Source organism: Letharia lupina (genome assembly GCF_014066315.1).
Source record: "Letharia lupina isolate WasteWater1 chromosome Unknown contig_12, whole genome shotgun sequence".
Taxonomy (NCBI): Eukaryota; Fungi; Ascomycota; class Lecanoromycetes; order Lecanorales; family Parmeliaceae; genus Letharia; species Letharia lupina.
The window spans coordinates 1,330,605-1,348,641 of record NW_023502981.1 but is presented as its reverse complement, the minus strand read 5'-3'; the positions used below and the strand labels follow the sequence as shown (position 1 = coordinate 1,348,641).

At 49.3% G+C, this 18,037-nt stretch overlaps 7 protein-coding genes across 7 annotated transcripts; 4 read left to right on the top strand and 3 right to left on the bottom strand.

The window, feature by feature from the left end:
• Positions 1-456: 456 nt before the first annotated feature.
• On the bottom strand, positions 457-1,362 carry HO133_001402 (uncharacterized protein; the record flags this gene model as incomplete). Its single annotated transcript, XM_037292332.1, has 2 exons — positions 457-656; positions 714-1,362. 2 exons carry the CDS (start codon positions 1,360-1,362, stop codon positions 457-459), a joined length of 849 nt encoding a protein of 282 aa, XP_037151751.1.
• A 1,073-nt stretch (positions 1,363-2,435) lies between these two features.
• Positions 2,436-3,979, top strand: HO133_001401 (uncharacterized protein; the record flags this gene model as incomplete). The annotated part of the gene is made up of 2 exons (XM_037292331.1): positions 2,436-2,624; positions 2,666-3,979. The coding sequence occupies 2 exons, from the start codon at positions 2,436-2,438 to the stop codon at positions 3,977-3,979; spliced, it is 1,503 nt and encodes a 500-aa protein (XP_037151750.1).
• A 4,000-nt stretch (positions 3,980-7,979) lies between these two features.
• HO133_001400 (uncharacterized protein) lies at positions 7,980-8,868 on the top strand (the record flags this gene model as incomplete). Its single annotated transcript, XM_037292330.1, has 4 exons — positions 7,980-8,045; positions 8,134-8,166; positions 8,311-8,586; positions 8,674-8,868. 4 exons carry the CDS (start codon positions 7,980-7,982, stop codon positions 8,866-8,868), a joined length of 570 nt encoding a protein of 189 aa, XP_037151749.1.
• Positions 8,869-10,007: 1,139 nt separating this feature from the next.
• On the top strand, positions 10,008-10,797 carry HO133_001399 (uncharacterized protein; the record flags this gene model as incomplete). The annotated part of the gene is made up of 2 exons (XM_037292329.1): positions 10,008-10,043; positions 10,087-10,797. 2 exons carry the CDS (start codon positions 10,008-10,010, stop codon positions 10,795-10,797), a joined length of 747 nt encoding a protein of 248 aa, XP_037151748.1.
• A 117-nt stretch (positions 10,798-10,914) lies between these two features.
• HO133_001398 (uncharacterized protein) lies at positions 10,915-12,513 on the bottom strand (the record flags this gene model as incomplete). Its single annotated transcript, XM_037292328.1, has 1 exon — positions 10,915-12,513. One exon carries the CDS (start codon positions 12,511-12,513, stop codon positions 10,915-10,917), a length of 1,599 nt encoding a protein of 532 aa, XP_037151747.1.
• Positions 12,514-13,655: 1,142 nt separating this feature from the next.
• On the bottom strand, positions 13,656-15,343 carry HO133_001397 (uncharacterized protein; the record flags this gene model as incomplete). Its single annotated transcript, XM_037292327.1, is given in 6 exon segments — positions 13,656-13,670; positions 13,685-14,145; positions 14,204-14,425; positions 14,477-14,691; positions 14,751-14,900; positions 14,955-15,343. 6 exon segments carry the CDS (start codon positions 15,341-15,343, stop codon positions 13,656-13,658), a joined length of 1,452 nt encoding a protein of 483 aa, XP_037151746.1.
• A 1,793-nt stretch (positions 15,344-17,136) lies between these two features.
• HO133_001396 (uncharacterized protein) lies at positions 17,137-17,843 on the top strand (the record flags this gene model as incomplete). The annotated part of the gene is made up of 2 exons (XM_037292326.1): positions 17,137-17,171; positions 17,228-17,843. The coding sequence occupies 2 exons, from the start codon at positions 17,137-17,139 to the stop codon at positions 17,841-17,843; spliced, it is 651 nt and encodes a 216-aa protein (XP_037151745.1).
• Between the last annotated feature and the right edge of the window lie 194 nt (positions 17,844-18,037).

The following is an 18,037-nucleotide window of genomic DNA, read 5'->3' as shown; positions in this document are numbered from 1 at the left end:
AGCGAGACAAAGTTGTCACCGTTGCTCACCGATGGGCAGTGGAGCGTGGGATTGATGCAAATGTTGACCTTTCCAGGCCGCCTGGTCAGGCATCTGATATCTCATACTAGCGCTCCTCAAACGACTTGTTTGAAACCGTAGGAGAATCTCGATAGGTAGACTTTCCCGAGATGACTTTCTCGTTCCTCATTAAGATCGACCGGCCTTTGACCCCGGCCGTAGCGCATTTACGATGAGCTGGTCCTTACCGGATTCTGTGCACCTGTTGATAAAACCGTAGACCATACCCAGGAAAACTACGTCAGCCGTTATCACACAGCCTTTTCTCGTCTCGGTGATGTGGTTTTCATTTGATATGAGCAGAACTGCTTGATACCGCGGCTCGACACCGTTTCAACAATTATCGGAGAAGGGATCTTCCGCCACAGCCCCTTTCCGAGACTGGAGCGCGCGGGATTAGTAGGTACCCGGCATAAGACTCAACCTCCCGCCGTCAAGTAAGACCACGTTGCCGTTGCAGTAAGCGCCCGCGCGGCTCGTGAGATACAGGATGGCCCCACCCATGTCTTCGGGGGTACCGACTCTTTCCGCCGGGATGGTCTCCTTTGGAAAGACGCCATCGCCGATGATACCGGCGGCCAGGTCGGACGGGAAGACTGTTGATGTCAATGAGTCGGAGTCTCCCCCGGAAGGGAATGGATGGGAAGACTTACGTCCCGGAGCGACGACATTGGCCCTGATTTTATACGGCACGAGGTTGGTCGCCATGGCCTTCATCAACAGCGTCGTCGCCGCTTTGCTCTGGCCGTACGCGTAGCCTCCCGGTACCCGCCTGTTGAAGCCGGCGATGCTGCCCGTGGCGATCACCTGGCTCGTCTGCTCCACGTTCCCCGTCTCGTTCCCCGCGTCGAGGAGTTTGAGGAAGGCGACGGTGCAGAAGAAGACGGCGGAGGTGTTGACGGCGAACGTCTTGGTGTACTCGTCGAACGACTGGTTCCAGAGAGCCGATTGGTAGTCCTCCAGCGACGTCTCCGGGGTGATGGAGCTGGACTGGGGACCCCCGATCCCGCTGTTGGCGATCAGGACGTTGATGTAGCCGACGTCCTTCTCGATGTGAGAGACGATGGATTGGAGAGCGTCTTTCGAGGTGACGTCTCCGACTAACGGGATGATGTTGCCGTGGGGAGACTCTTTGGCGGCGGCGTCCAGCACTTCCTTACGGCGGCCGATGATGTAGACTTTGTGGGCGCCGTTTAGAGCAAGGGTTTTGGTCATCATGAGACCGATTCCACTTCCACCGCCCGTGATGACGGCGACGAGGTCCTTGACGTTGAAGAGGTTTGCGGCCTCGAGTGAAGACATTGTGAGGACGGTAGGATAAGAACGATTGGGCCTGTTCTCCTTTGCTATGTCAAAGATTTCAACTCTTCCGGTGTTTGAAGTTTGTGATGAAACTGTTAGTAGCAAGAATGATGTCAGTGATTAAGGCTGAGAATGGGATGTACGAATAGCCTGAATTCATGCAGAAAGCGTGCGGGAGAATAGAGTCGAAGGCCTCGATTTTTATAGCGAGAGATGAGGGTGTTGATATATCAGAGTACTCTCTATAAGCAATTGATCATGAGCTGCAGATTCCGATGTTTTCCAGTCACGTCAATCTATTCAGTGCCGCACTGCCGGCACCAAAAGCAAATAAAAAACCACTACACCATTGTACCAGCGCCAATAGGAATCGAACCTATTACGAACTAAATACCCTCTAACCTCCAAAAGCACTCCTGGAGTCCTGATTGCTAGGCCTCTCGGGCCGGGCCAGGTTCCCAGGTACTAGTACATCCGGAAAGTTCGCTCTTCGCATTTGACTTTCGTCCCGAAAGCTAAGATTACGTTGACTCTTTCGAACCAGATATTGCCAAGCATATCAGTGTCCCTCCATCTTGTTCTTTCAAGACGTTGAAATTTGTACATCAAGTTTGGGCGGCGCCAAGTCGGTTGCAAGAGCACGTAAGATGGCTAAACCTCGGTGCTCAGATTCCTGTCGGAGCCTAGATGAGAAAGGAGCTAGGACTGCTCGCAAAAAAGAAATTCCGAACGTAAAACCCCTCATCCAGCCACGTGTTCTTATCAGCGACTCATCACATCTCCCACATCAACCGTGATCTATGAGCTTTGGTCACACTGGCCATCTCGAGCCGTGTGATAAAAAGCCAGTCTACGCTCCCGTCGACCCCCTACAGCACGCTGGAACGAATCCGCTTGCCAGTCCGGGCTTGAGAGAAGTCATCCGTGCCCGTATCTGATACGACCAGCATAACATGCCAACCATTACTATTTACTGTGTTCTCCCCTGCCAATCTTTCTCCAAATAGCTTAAAGGAGGTGGACCTTGGAATCAGCCGCAGAAGCTGAGCAAAAACAAAATCTTGGTCAAGAAAATGGTTGAGCGCGGAGCAGATCCGAACGCCCAGAGTGAAGACCACGGCGCTGCTCTCTACGACGCGGCATTCCATGATACTTTTCGTCGATTCAAACTGTTACATGAAGGAGGAGCAGATCCGAACACGCGGAGTGAATACTACGGCATTGTTCTCTACGACGCGGCATTCCATGGAGATCTAATTCAAGTCAGACAGTTACTTGAGCGGGAGCAGATCCGAATATACAGGGTGGATACTACGGCAATGCTCTTCAAGCAGCGGCGTATAATGGTTCACTGGAGATAGTGAAGTTGTTGCTTGAGCGTGGAGCAGATCCGAATAAACAGCATGGATATTTCGGCAATGCTCTTCAAGCAGCCGCCCAGAATAATAAGTCTCTGGAGATAGTGAAGTTGTTGCTTGAGCATGGAGCAGATCCGAATATACAGGGTAGACACTACGGCAATGCTCTTCAAGCAGCGTATTATGGTTCTCTGGAGATAGTGAAGTTGTTGCTTGAGCGTGGAGCAGATCCGAATGAGCAGGGTGGATACTACGGCAATGCTCTTCAAGCAGCAGCGTTTTATGGATCCCTGGAGATAGTGAAGTTGTTGCTTGAGCGTGGAGCAGATCCGAATAAGCAGGGTGGATTCTACGGCAATGCTCTTCAAGCAGCGGCGTATAATGGTTCACTGGAGATAGTGAAGTTGTTGCTTGAGCGTGGAGCAGATCCGATCAAACAGGGTGGATACTACGGCAATGCTCTTCAAGCAGCGGCGTATAATGGTTCTCTGGAGATAGTGAAGTTGTTGCTTGAGCGTGGAGCAGATCCGATCAAACAGGGTGGATACTACGGCAATGCTCTTCAAGCAGCGGCGTATAATGGATCCCTGGAGATAGTGAAGTTGTTGCTTAAGCGTGGAGCAGATCCAAATAAGCAGGGTGGATACTACGATAATGCTCTTCAAGCAGTGACACGACAGGGTAATCTGGAGATGGTGAAGCTGTTACTCAGTCATAATGCGGACGTCACTATACAGCCGAAATCGATAAGCCGCCGTTCTCTGCTTCACGTTGCCGTTGAGTCCGGCGATCTTGCTGTTCTGGAAACACTATGGGATGCGGGTGCAGGTATTCATTTGACCACACAGGATGAGTCTGGATCAACACCACTCCATGTTGCGGTCGACAAAGGGGGCGTTCCAATTGCCAAGTATATTCTCGATCACGGAGCTTCGCCGGATATAGAAGACTTGGGGGACACAAATTCATTTCAGTTGGCTATGCGCAAAAAGAATCGCGAAATGGTGCTCTTACTTTATCCAAAAACCACCGCCGGTCTATCCAAGATAACCGCATCAGACTGGCGACTTTGTTCTGACGATGTTTCTAATTGCAACCTTGAGATGGTTAGTGATCAGTCAGCCAAGGTCGTTTTCAGAGATAAGAGCTTGGAACGGGAACTTGTTGAAATGTCATACCCTCTCTCCGGGCGGACAGAATTACGTGCGCATTCCACTGACTTCATGAACAAACATCGCAATGGTAAACGAATGTTGTAAGTCTCATTGCTCCTAGCTTATATGGGGTTTTCTCTCGTACTAAATTTAGAAAGCATCCTTGCGGATGGTACTATGCTGCCTCCTCAAGCTGAATTCAGTGTCCACTGCCGCTGGTGGCACCTGTCGCACGGGCACTGGAAGGTCCTGATGAGCTCAGCCCCAAGCCAGAATACTGTTCGCCAAACAACTGCAGAAGATTGTAAGTACGAAATATCCGTCTGGCGAGATAGCTTAGACGATCACTTGAACCGTTTATTAATGCCGCGAAGGCTTTTTAGAATGTGCGCTGTCTTTCGACTGCTATGCCTTACCAGAAAACATGGACCTTTGGCCGAATGATGTACAGCTCGAAGCAGATGCTCTTCAAGAATTCCAAAGCCGGCAAGGAATTCTGTGGATTATGATGAAGTCTGGAGCTGACGAAGTCTACGATTCGAGAAATCTGGAATCTCGTATCTTCTTCAGTACTTCAGAATATGCTGAGATACCTAAAACGGCGACAGATCTTCTCTGTCCCCTAGTACTGAAGGTCCAAAGCATTTGGGGTCAGAACTTCAGCCGGTTTCAGAAACATCTTGGGTTGATGGTATGAAGTCTTCCTTGTGACATTGAGCCAAATTAATACTCCCTAGCGTACGAGGATCTTGAGATCGAGCGGTAGCGATCCAAGCTTGATACAGTACCTTCTGATCGATGCCAAACTTCTAGAAATCCTCAAAGAAAATTTTACGAAGCAAATTGAAAATCTTCAATCATTTCGAGATTGGTACCAGAATGAGTCGGCGAGAGTGTTACACGAATTGCCTCCCGATGAGGTGAAAAAGAAGATGCAAGATTTTACGAAGGCAAGCGACGAACTACAAAGGACAACTGAAAAGCAATTAAGCATTCTTACCGAGTCATCTCAGAACATGATCCAATTGGTATTACCAATATGTAGTGCGTCTATGAGAGTACAGACCTAATACAGGGAACAGGAGTTCAACTTGACGTCCATTGCAGAAGCGCAAAGATCAACATCGACGAATAAAAGCATGAAGCGCCTTAGCTGGATTACGGTATGGATACTCCATTATAAGGTGCTTTTTTCAAGCTAACTTCTGAATAGTTCATATTCCTTCCACTAGTGTTCATTGCGGTGAGATCAAGAGGAAATCCACATAAAATGGGACCTAATTGAGCTTCATAGAGTCTTTTCGGTATGAATGTCGACGTACTTAAGAGCAACCCTGCTTGGTGGTGGTATCTGCCATTCGCTACACTCACCACGCTCCTAACCTTTGTCGTATGGATTGTATTCAAGCGCAATAAAACCGTAAGTTTGGTGAATTCACAATTCGGCCTCCTCCATTGACTCAGTACTTTGCAGCTGGAAGGTAATCTTGAAACTCGTTTCAGGTGGCTTTTTCAACGGCCAAAAGGAGAAGAGGACCTTGAAATGGGCTCAGAGTCAGGACTCAAGGGGAAGAGAGCAAAGACGACAGCCTTTCCTGCATCTGGGAAGAAAAGATCATAGTTCAGGGTGAGGTATGGTAGGGCATAACAAGGTAGAAAAATCCGCTTGATCGATGCTAGAGGTTTTGAGACTGACACAGCGTGTCTCTAAATAAGAATCGTTGCCTGTCGGTGTGGTTGCGCGGCCGGGCTCGGAGCTTTTTGCGCACGAATAATGACTGAAGAAGAGATTGATTTATGAAGGCTAGATAGAGAATTTCTTTCTTCGTACGAACAAACGTAGGGCCGAACAATGAGACTTCGCAACTCCCATCAGCTTCCTAGTGAGCCAGCTCCACCGTGACCTCCATCGTCACTACACTCCAGTACTCTCAATCTCACTCCCACCCTTATCTCCCAGCTCACGACTCAGCTTAGCGCTGCCTCTACTACGGGTCAAACAGCAAGACAAAGGTCCGAGAACAAGACTACTGACGGGAAATTAAGTGTCTTCAACGTCATGATAACCGCATTAAACAGGGTCTGTATAGCTTTCGCGGTCGCAATCGGGTGAAGAAGAAAACAACCTTTATTGATCACGGGCAAAAGGTTCATGCTCCAAAAACTCCGAAGTACAAATCCCCAAACTGTCTATTGACTGCCATGGGGACCGACTTATGGGGACGCAAGTTGGCCGAGTACGCATCCTGCCAACTCTGCATGCCCTTCAGCTCGGCCGTCTTATCAATATGTGCAACGCAATTGATCTCGACGTAGGGATGCGCATGATGCTGTCCCGAGTACAAGGCTTCGCTGTCCATGTACACGGTCGTGATGCTGAAGAGGCAGTTTCCGCACTGGGAAGTCCGATTTTGCCGCAACGGTATCTGTCGCCGTCGAGCTTGGCTTCGGCGACCCAGCTTTCCCTGAGGCCTTGGAGGATGTACTCGCAAAAGTCTTGGTAGTATGGTTTACCGGGACCGTAATCGGTGTTCAGACGCTGTTCCAAAGCTTTTCGCGGTGTCCTGCTTTACGGTTGAGTGTCGATATCGTGAGGAGAATTGCCTTGTGATGACCCACAGATCCTGCACTTCGCTGAAGCATTCCGCGCACCGAGCGATGAGCTTTTGAGTTGTTGGGTGGGCGCTCAAATCGAGAATACCCGCGTGGTCGCCATTCGTGGAAGCTGCCATTGCTTTTGAAAGCATTGAAACATACCTCCAGAGAATACGGTTAATGAAATGGTGATCAATTGTTGAGATCTGAAACCCGAAAGAGGAAAAGAAGGGTGATGGGAAGCCATTCTTATACCCGATGGATAGCGTATTCACCAGCCCCGCTCTCTATCACCTTTCAGATTGGGTGGATGGCTGCGGATGGTTGATGCCATTCTTCGGGTTCGAAGTTTGGTCTAAAGCCTGCAGCGAGTGGATTTCCTTCTCTCCTGACCATATTCTTTTTCCTTAGCCGCCGTGTTTGCGAGGGATTCGTGTCTTTAGGTGTGCTTGACATCTAATGATGCAGAACCCTTGCAGATATGCAACACCGACCCGCATGAGTGCTTACGCTTTGCAATTGCATGCCAACCAGATTCAGTAGCAGGAAGTCCAACAACAGAAAAGCTTCTAAGCAAGACAAACCCCGTAGTAAGCGAAGGCCCCGACTCACAAGCCCCGGAAATCTGTCCTCCGATGCTCCAAAGCTCCCTTCTGGCTCTCGCCGTCCTTATTCTCACCGTCTAGACTCTGGGACTTAAAACTGCTAGGTGTTGCTATTTTCCATCGCTAAGGCTATAGAATCGTGAACATGCTGTTGTGAGAAGCCAAGGACTAGCTAATACAGGTATTAGTAAGGTGTATACAGGGAATCAGAGCCACGAACTCACACCTAAAACGACCAGACTGCTTCTTCCGCTTTTCTCTGCCTGTTTTCCAGATTCCCAAAACTAGAATTCGCTCTACTGCTCCTACAGCAGAGCGTTAGAATGGTCAATTTTCTCTAAGACCTATCCATTGACGAGAAGCGAAGACCGAGACCGCGGTCGCGGGAGTTAGAAAGGGTTTCCGATTAGCCTGGATTCTGACTATACTTGGCCCTGCGCCTGTTTGTGCCAAAATCCAGATTACGAGTGGTTGAGACTCAGACTAAGGACTTTCTGGATGGTTTGCCTTTCCTGTTTGTATGACATATCCTTCTTCCCTATCAGGCTTCGTCTTGCCATTCTCGCACTGCGCAAATCATCCGGAAGTATTGAAGCCCATCTTCGCATTTCAGGAAGAGAAATTCCTTGAGGACGCGCCGAAAAGGCTCCTTCATGTGATTGAATTAATGATAGTATAGGGGTACTAGGGAGATAGGAGCATGGGGGTAAGTAAAGATGCTACAAAGAGTCTGAGAAAGTAAGTAGGAAGCAATTAATTTCTATGAAGAAGACATATTATCTATAAACAACATGTACTGCCCATTGGAGGTATCAAGCTGGCTCGGGTGGGAGGACAAGCCTTATTGAATCAGGCGATGATGGACAGCAGGCGGCAGGCCGAGGCAGCTAACGAGGCATCTTCATATGCCCCTTTACAATAAGAGCAGGATCAACACACCGTGGACTTCGGCGGAAGAGGCGCGACTGAAGGTCTTGAGGATGCTAAGAACCGCTGGGACGCGATCGCAAACAAGATGATGGCGATATTATCTGAGAAACCTTGACTGAGACATCGAAGGACGAAGGAACCGTCAAGAAGCACTGGTATAAGGTACGAAGCTCTGGAACAATCATTCCGACGGAAGGCTAAGTGCATTGCAGGGTAGGCATTATGCCGACTTTGCGGATGATGGTTTAAGATTTTCAAATAACATGGCGAACTGATAGTGACTTGTGAGGATCAGTGCTAGTTTAGGGTGACTGGGATGACGCTGTCGCAGAAGATAAAGCTAACGAAGTCGTTTGCAAGGACAAATTTCGGAGAAGAAAGCAGCGGGATCAGCCAGAGACAGAGGGGGGACCGCCAAAGGAGGCTGCCAAGATCGAAGACACAAGAAGCGGGGAACATGTTGCGATGCAAAAACTGTCGGATGGTGACGCAGCACCATTGGATCATATGAAAGGACTCGACCAGCCCGAGGCGGCAACGGTGCCTAACGTAGAGCCGCCCTCGGACACATCTGAGCCTAAGGTATTTTAACCACGCTCAACGCTACGCCTCGTACCCATTTTCTGGAGCAGATTGAGACAAACTTACTCTCAACGTTTGGAAAGCAAGTTGTTTGAGCCTCCTCGACCATCTCGTATCAAAGTCAAGAGAACAGAAAGCTATACTTCGCAACAGGGTGGCGATGATGGTCGAGGGTCCGAGACCGCGAAACTCGAAGTCCTACAAATAGCTCAACAAACTTGGAAGGATCCGATTATTGATCGCGATCACCTCTCCCGTTCTAAGAGATGGCTCAACGGCTAAAAGAAATGGTTAATCCCAAAAGGAGTTCAAGTGACGCCGGTCCCATCCAATGGGTATTGAAGCCTGCCAGTGAATAGGATTATCCTCGCTTAACAGAACAGAGTGATCAAGAAGCTGGACCGACAAGTTCACGAAGACGCGAAACTCGAAGTGCAACATATTTTGACGGACCCGCTTAACGATCGGTATAGGAGTAGCTTCGCCCCCAAGGCTGCAAGATTGTAATAAAAATAGTATCAACCTCAAGCATCAAACCTGCGCCCACGGTGGACAAGATTGTCTTGAAGAGCGGCATCTGAAACCTGGCGATTCGTACAGTCTGTTACTCGATATTTGGAATCGACAGCGATTCTACTGGCCTCCTGATCAATACCGAACCCCAGTAGAACCCTCACGTCAGGGTGAATCGTGTAAAAGGTTATGACTATATACTGAATTGGCGTCGTCGGATTCGGGGTGAGAGATAGTTGTTGTGTTGGTTGTGCCCTGTGTTTACGAGAAGGTGGTGAGAAATAGGCTTACGGTTGAGCTTGTATGGCATAAGTCTATCTCTCGTCCGGGTACTGATGGTCGAGCTCTCGAATACCTTAAGCAAACGATGGCTAAAAATGATAGCTGTATTGTTGACTAAAGATGATAAAGTTCATATAGCAATAATAGCAGATAATCGCTCATCCGCCGCCATTTGGGGGGGGGGGGCCTAGAACTCTGAGTCTCGCTTTGGCACATGCAAAAACATGGTCGCTTCTTAACGTTGGCTACCACAAACCCCCCTACCAATTAGAACCTTTATGTCTAATGTGGTTATCACCTGAATGGCGTGTCGCTTCATCCCCTGCTCACTTAGCTCACTCGCTAAAGCAGCCCTGCCCGTGCTTTTAGCGTTGGCATTCACACAAGGTCGCGCCCCCATCTGATAATGTACTAGACATCATAGATATAAAAGAATTAATTATGTGGAAGTTAATCTCCCCATTACCCCGATTCTAAAGATGCTAGAATTATAAGACTAGATATATTCGATAAGATATATAGAGTAAACGTAGTTAAAGAATGTTCGGGGCGGCTCTTGATCATTGAACCATGATTCTTTAATCTCTTATATCCCTGGGAAATACCGTTTAATTTATTGAATTTTTATGGTATCAGAGTCGCGGTATCGAGGTGGGGGCGTGGTGTGAATGCCAGAACACGCTAATTGGCTTGGCACTATCACAGGCTATTCCCTGCTATTTCTCCGCCGCCAAGCTCAAACATGAATGGATGAAAAAGGGATTCCAACAACTCTTCAAAGCAAGCAAAACCCACCGACGCAACAGGAGAGCAAAACCATACGCTTCGCAAATGGCTTCCCAAAACCCTAACCCTCCAATATCCGAGATAACACCTGGCCTCTTCATCGGCGATGTCGGGTCTTCATGGAACGCAAACGGTCTCCGGCAGCACCAGATCAAATCCATTCTCTCAGTGAACGACGAACCTACCGCCATGTGGCGCCGCGCCAGTTTCACCAGTATCATAACCCAAGACCGCCACCTCAAGATGTTCTGCCTCGATTCTTCCCACCAAGACCTCCTGGTCCATATGCGCCGCGCCTGCGAGTTCATTGAAACCTCACTTGCCCATGGGGGGGTTCTGGTGCATTGCGTACAGGGTGTCTCGCGCTCCACAACGTTTGTGATTGCGTATCTGATGCGCCGGGACCGGCGCGGTTTGGACGAGGTGTTGGCGGATGTGAAATTGAAACGGAAAGTGCGACCGAGCGAAAATTTCATGACGCAGCTGGGTTTGTGGGGTCAGATGGAATATGAAATCTGGGAAGACGAGGAGAAGAAGGTGCCGAAAGCGCCGTATGCCAAGCTGTTGAAAGAAAAGGGTTTGACGGCGGTGCTGCCTCCGAGCGCGGCGGAGATCGCGTTTGGGTTTTAAAGACTTTGGTGAGGAAGCTTGAATCTGATTCGTGCTTCTGCAAAGAGTCTTAGACCAGAGGGGCAAAACCTGGATCTATCGTGGTTTGCTATTTTGATGAGCAGCCAGTTCATCACCCTATTGCACCCCTGCTTCTCCGGCCCCGCCCCCAGCCCCTCTCACCATCCTCTTCCTCTTCAGAACACTCACCACCTCCATCTCCCCCTTCTCCTTCGCCCACTCCACCGCTGTCCTCCCCGATCCGTCCAGCAACTCCAAATCTCCTCCCGCCTTCTCAATCGCCTCCAGAACACCTCGATACCCGTTCCCTGCCGCGTAATGAACCGCCAAGTTCCCATGCATGTTTTTGACCGAAGCGTCGCAACCAGCACTGAGCAGTAGCGTAGCTGCTTCCTTCCGTTCAGCGGCTAAAGGGTTCCACCATCTGCCCGCAAGGTAGAAACGACGGCCCGAGGCGAGCATGATGAGGGGTGTGTTGCCTCCTGAGTCAAGTAAGTTGGGATTTGCGCCAGCGTCCAGGAGGAGAGCGATGGAATCGTTGCGAGCATTCGCTGCGGCGTAGTGCAAAGCCGAAGAGCCTTGGGTGTCCTGATGGTGCACGCTAGCGCCGTGGCTGAGAAGGACCTTGAGCGTGGCGGGGGAGCCGATCTCTGCGGTCCAGGTCAGGGCGGTTTTGTTCCAGCGGCAGTCGGTAGTCGAGACATTGGCGCCACGGGTGAGGAGTAGGTCGACCGTTTCTGGAGTGAGGCCCCAGTAGGCGGTGATAACGGGGACGCCGGTAGAACTTGCGCTGTTGGACAGCAGGATGTTTACGAGTTGTTCCTGAGCTGTTGCGGCAGAAATGTGTAAGGGTGTCAAGCCTTTGCTGCTGGCGTGAACGTCGGCGTTGTGCGCGAGGAGGCTGTGGACTATTTGGGCGCGCCTCTTGGAGATGGTAGAATGGGAAGAATTGGCGGGTAGGCCGTACATGAGGAATTCGTAGAATGCCTCAAAGTCGGGACCACGTTTGTCGAGGAGACGGCTCATGAAGACGTGGTTGGCTTGCATGCAGGCGTAATGCAGAGCACTGAAACCGTCCGATTCTTTGGCTTCCGGCTCGGCCCCGAATTCAAGTAGTTGGCGGACAACCGCATCATTGCCCTTGAAGGCTGCGAGGAACAATGGTGTTAATCCCATGCCATCCATTATTTCGATATCTGGGTTCCGTCTCAAGAGTAGTTGAGTCATTGATCCAGACTCATCCTTCATCGCTGCAAAATGAAGACACGTTGCATGCTGATCATCTACCGCATTGACATCGGCATGATTCTTGAGTAAGAGTGTCACAGTGTCTATGTTCTCGGCATTGACTGCACACATTAGTGGAGTTTCACCGTTGACATTGCGAATATTGATGTCAACCCCGCGGCTGAGAACGTCCAGCGTCAAGTACGCGTCCTGCTTGGCCGCAAGGTGGAGAGCCGTCTGACCCTCTTCGTTCATGAAAGTGTGAACCTGCTCCTGTGCTAGCATACGCCGGATTTCGGGTTCATGATCTTGCTTTGCCAACGTTGGTGAGCGATCAAGTTCGGAGTAATCATTACCGTCTACTTCTCCGTCGAAGGTCGAGACTTGCGCAGCATCCGTTGGTGAAGCCCACGGCGAAGGAGTTGGAGACTCGATTGCGGTAGAAGCAGTTTCGAGAGGCCCCGTCATGGCAAAATTGATATCCTTCATTGTTGTAATATGAGGTTGCAAGTGGTTGTATTATTATGAAGAAGGGCGGCTGTGAAGCCTACTACTACGTAGTGGTGGCTAACCCTACAAGGCTGGGAGCATATTCCAACACTCATGCGTGGGTCGAAGCCTTTAACACCGGCTTGATTCGATGTCCCATGACATTCCGGGCTTTCTTGCGCTATTGCCGGTTCGTAGCAGAACCTTTTATAATACGACCAAACATGCTAGTCAAGGCCTCAAGTAAATTTCGAAATTATACGAGCTCGTACATTTATCGAGGCATTAGTCGAGTATAGGAAGTAAAACGGGAGGGATTCTTGTTAGAGAGCTTCAGATCACTATATCTTTTAGAAATATCTCCAGCTCCTCAAAGGATCGCGTTGTGTTCTCACGCACAAGGTATCCTCTATGTGGAGGCTAGAAGACGTCCAGTGATCAAGGAAAGGGACCTGAAAAGCAAGGCGTCAATGTAAGAATGAATGGCCGTGGAGACCCGAGCGCTGAAACACACGAAGGAATAATGGATAATGCGTCTTTTAGCCGAGGACCAATTTTGCGTGTAGCTCTTTGCTCTGTCATATTATTTCATGCTGAAATTCCGTATTGCGACTTTCATATGGCAACGCATTCGCCGTTTGATAGACCTCTATATTCTGTTGTAGTATTAACAGCTGCTCTTACAAAGTCCTGAATTAGTTGTTAATGAGCTCGTCTGTTATGGCGAAGTACCTGGTGTAGCGTTTATAATGGCGAGGTCATGCTGACTCGAGCTCCTGAGGGCGAGAACATTTTTAGACCCACAGTGATTGCCATCCTGTATCAATTTGACAACTCATATCTTCTGATTATATCACCACTGGCCCTTCCATTTCAAGATCTCTCTTATGCTCCACGCTAGGTGGACATAAATAGGTGCAGTGGTGGATGATAAAAGCGTAGTGATCTACGTAAAAGAACGATGGTACATAATCACATAGAGGGTAAAGAAATCGACCGGCGTTACCCCAAACATGAAATTTTCAACACGGGAAAGAGCAGTCCATTTGATTTTCCTGGTATTGACTTAGACACTTGTGGCCAAAGGAAGAAAGAAGAGGAACAGGATGTAGATGTAGGGTAGGGTGGAACGACATACCGCATTAGTGTTTCCGGTTCTGGAACCACATACAGGGCCGTCTCTGGGATTCCAACCGCCAATACTGCAAGTAGCCGGGCCACTCGTGGTCCTGCTCGTCCACGACAGAGATCCATAGGTAAATTGCACGTAATCGTTCTCATGTTCTCCCACAATGACTAGAGGAAGGGGGAGCTTGCTTGTGAAAGAGTACGGATCGGATGTATTGATTGGATCGCCTAATGTATTGTTAGGAGGATCGGTCTCCGTGTCTCCGATGTCGTTCTTGTCGTTGTCCACCATGTTGACAATGGCGAACAAGTTCTGGCTGTCGTCCGCGCAGTCTTGCCATTCTCGGAGATGGAAGGAACAGGTTCCGGTGGCGTAAGCTGGAGGCGGAGCTACTGATGTAGGCGTCGGCGTGGACGAGGCAGGTGTGGGCACAGCTGAGGCAGCTTGGGCAACCACCAATGGACGGATCTCACTGATACTGCAAAGATTCATAAAGTAAAGTTCTGCAAAAGTGATGAGCCTTCAGTGTGTCACAAATTTGGGGGCTTACAATCGTCTTACCGGTGGCGGCGGCTGCGTAGCTCTCAGCATTATAGTCCGGGCGTGTGAGGTTGTTATCGGCTTGGTAATTTCGTAATAAGTCTCTTGCACCGAGTAGTTCACATCCAGTTTGGGCGTCATCAGTGCCGTGTCGCCCTATATCATTGCCTTCAGTAGGTGCTAGTAGGCCGGCCTGGGTGCTAAGAGAATCAAGGTGGGTGAGCTCATGCAGGATAGTTTCGCCTGTAGCCATCAGCATGACGGAAACGTGGTCTCATTGATTGCGCAACTGACCGGCGGTAGCATAAAATTGACAATTCCGCCTGCTGTTGCCTTGATTATCTTTGTTGCACCAGCCAGAGGCAGAATTATCTCGATATGGCACACCGCCTTCCTTGCTTGAGTCATATAGCAAGAATCTTGTTGAAGCTGCTGTCCAGAAAGGCGTGCAGATGTTGATGATCTTTTCATCGTTTGGAGCACCAACGCTGGCATCCGTGACAGCGACACTTTAAAAGTTGGACCATGAGCAGCTTTTCAAACTTCAGAATCGGACGTTTGAGCTTACGAGTTGCTTCCAGTACAGACTGATACACTTCCAGAGCATTCGAATTGAATGCTGAAGTATTGGGGAGTATCGCCTTTGACAGCTGACATCATATTCTTGAAGTGAGTGTATTGATCATCAGTCTGATCGCCACCAAAGTAGTGAGTGAATCTGAGAGCTAAGTTATTCTTTGCTACTTGGGTGTTTTCAGGGTACAAGCCTTACGCTAGATTGTTTTCTCCAATGCTGGCAGCGGCATCAGCGAGCGCTACTGCATCTGTGTATGCTTGTTGAAGAACGCTCTTCATGGTAGCGAATCCATTGCTCGGCTTATAACCACTGCTGGTTGGAGGAGCATTGTCGCAGTTGGCATCGTATGTAACCATACCCGATCTCTTAGACAAATCTCTTCCCGACAAAGCGTTGCGTAGAGCTTCCGCGTGTGCACGTCCATCGCGCTCTCTGCGTACTCTTTTTTGGGCTACGGCGGTGCCAGTAGCGATAGGTTCGGTGTTGCACACCGTAGGAGTGTTGTGAGCGTTGCTGGTCCTATCAGCTACTACCAAAGGCAGGTGATACAACAAGGCTAGGACTAGAAAGGAGAGAGACCGCATGACGAAGGTATTCAGATTGAGTATTAGGTCCAGATTATCGGATCATTAGGGACTATTCTAAACAGCGACACAAGCAACTCTTATATATATTTACTACTCAGAATAGTACATATATCAGCACAGCTGACAACTGAAAGGTTTTCGGGGCCCGAGCTGACTTACGCCCATCCCTTGAAACAAGGATGACAGCCAGAATGAAGGATGGACGATGCAACCTTTACAACAATCATACATCAAGTACCCATTGCGTACTCGCTTGATAGAAACGTGACTGTTACTAAAATTTGTGGGCTCACTCGGGCTTGAATTAGGGCACACCTCATTGTGATAATGAAACGAGAAAGGGGAAAGCAGGAATGGAGGTGGAGATGTTCGAGGTGGCGTGCTGGTGCAATGCTTGTTCTACGTTAGTATACTGGTCAGAAACCTGACGTGTTCTTGGGATATGCCTCCACCTATAAATAAAATGGCGATACGATGAGCTGATTGGGCTTTACTGTACCATGCCAACTCCAAGTCTCGCGAATAGAGGATTGGAAGAAATCTGGTGGATCAGATGTGGGCCTTGTGCCCTGTTTCGAGGTGAGTAACAGGTCCTCAATGAGCATAGGTATGTAGGCATAGGTGGACTTTGGGACTCGCTTGACCACCTAGGACCTTTAGCGTTGTGTTTCATACTCATAATGGACGGGCCACCGAACGCCCTTGGGCGCAGCAGCGCGGCGTGCTTTCAGCTTGGGTACCTTAGGATACAAAACATATGAGACGGCACACTCATATGCATCGGAAGGGAACGGACGTTGCCAAAAGAATAACCCGGAGGTATTTACTCTCACAGGGGCACAGGGCCACAGGGGCACAGTGGTACCCAATGAAGGTCCTGATCATACGGCTCTTGCTGGAATAAGATACAGATTCAGTACAGAGCCTGATTTCATTATCCATGGAGAGGCCGAGTAAGATCTCCAAACTTGGAGGTGCGTAAAATATTCAACGGCTGACGTCGCAGTCCACCGAGGGTTGGGCATGAGTCCTGCATCACACCTCATTAAAAACGCTATATGCTTAGTCAACGCGGAGCACCTCCTCCATGAAGCAGCCGCCTTATGAATAGATAAGGTGTCCTCCAATTTCAAGACGTCGTATGCATGAAGGAGCTGCCCTTTCATTCAACTACTTTAATAGCAATCGTCAAGGGCGTAAAGGATTATCTTCAGTGTAGGTTAAAGTGGCTGTGTTTGAAAGTAGATTTGCAGAAAACGGCTCCGACTACTTCAATGATGGTTGAGGGTGTGAAGAATCATACCGTCTCATGGCGGCATGGTACTAAGCCAAAAAGAGCGACGGCTTCTAAGATAATAATAGGTTACTTCAGGAAGGAGGGGCGTCTTAAGACATGAAGGGCGAAAAGGGCGGAAGCCTTAGAGTAGCTCTCCGAGGATTGAGTGGGCGATGTGGGATACGAGTTATGAGTAGTTACTGTCGAATTGAATAAAGCCGTTTCAAGTTCGCCGTGTGTAGTCTTGGCATTTATATATGTAAGGTTGTCTCCTAGGGCACATAAAATAGCCATCTAATCAAGTGTTCCGCCACGCACTTTTCAATACTGTAAAGTAGGTATGTAGCCTTCACAACTTTACTAGTCCGCCTCCTTGTTGCAGCCTTTTCGCCCTCTTCTTACTTTTCTCTTTCACATCATCTTGTAATTTCTTTCACCCGCCAATAACTTGCGCAATTTGGCGGACCTGGCCTTTCACCTTCAGACGTTAGAATCGCATGGTAGGATTGAAAGAATGACTGGTCGAGGAGATGGTCGTCTCTTCCGCCCGTACGTGTCTGTTGACAGTCACCAATGATTGAAAAAAATTTAACGAAACTATATAGGTCCACCAATCCTGCAGTAAAGCTAGGCCTTACGCTTACCACGTCCTCGCCGACACTCGACCCTTCTTCCTCATCCCCCTTCTTTCTTATCGTAACCGCTCGTATCCTCACATCCCCACGCCCTAACTCTGCCATCACCCTCGCCACTCATCTCAACGCTCTCGGCGGCCTTAACAATCGCTCCTTCAACAACATTGTCTGCACATCTCCCGTGACGGAAAGCCAAAAGCGCATTGAGATCTGGCCGCGTGGCTGGCCTCACTATATCTGGGATGCAGACAACTTGCGCGAGAGTTGGGAGTTTGTGACTGTGCCTGCGAACGGAATGTTGGAGACTTGGCATCAGGTGGACCGGACGAAGATAGCAGAGGCCGGGCTGAAAGCAGGAGAGAGATATCAGGCTTCACTCACAAATAAGTGTCTAGGGACAAGATGGTGGGCGTTAGGATCATTGGAGGAATTTGAGGGTGTGAGGTTCAGGCGATGGAAGGAAGGAGAGGAGGGGGAAGGGGCAGATGATGGAGGGAGATATCTCATGGGTGGAGCTCCAGATGATCTAGCCTTTGTGATCGAAAAGGAGACGGCGGAATTTGAGATTGGGCAAATGGTCGAGTGAGCAAAGGAAAAGTCTTTTGGGGGACTTCTCTTTCTATAAAGTAGTTTTGAAGTCCAGTATGTTGAGATGTTACTGTCCAGTATCATCCTTGCTCACGCGACAGTCCCCCGGGTCGCGCGAGAGATAGCTTGGCAGGGCGTGAAATCCAGAGGTCCAGCCCTATTTAGCGTCATCATACTCTGGAGAAAGGTAAT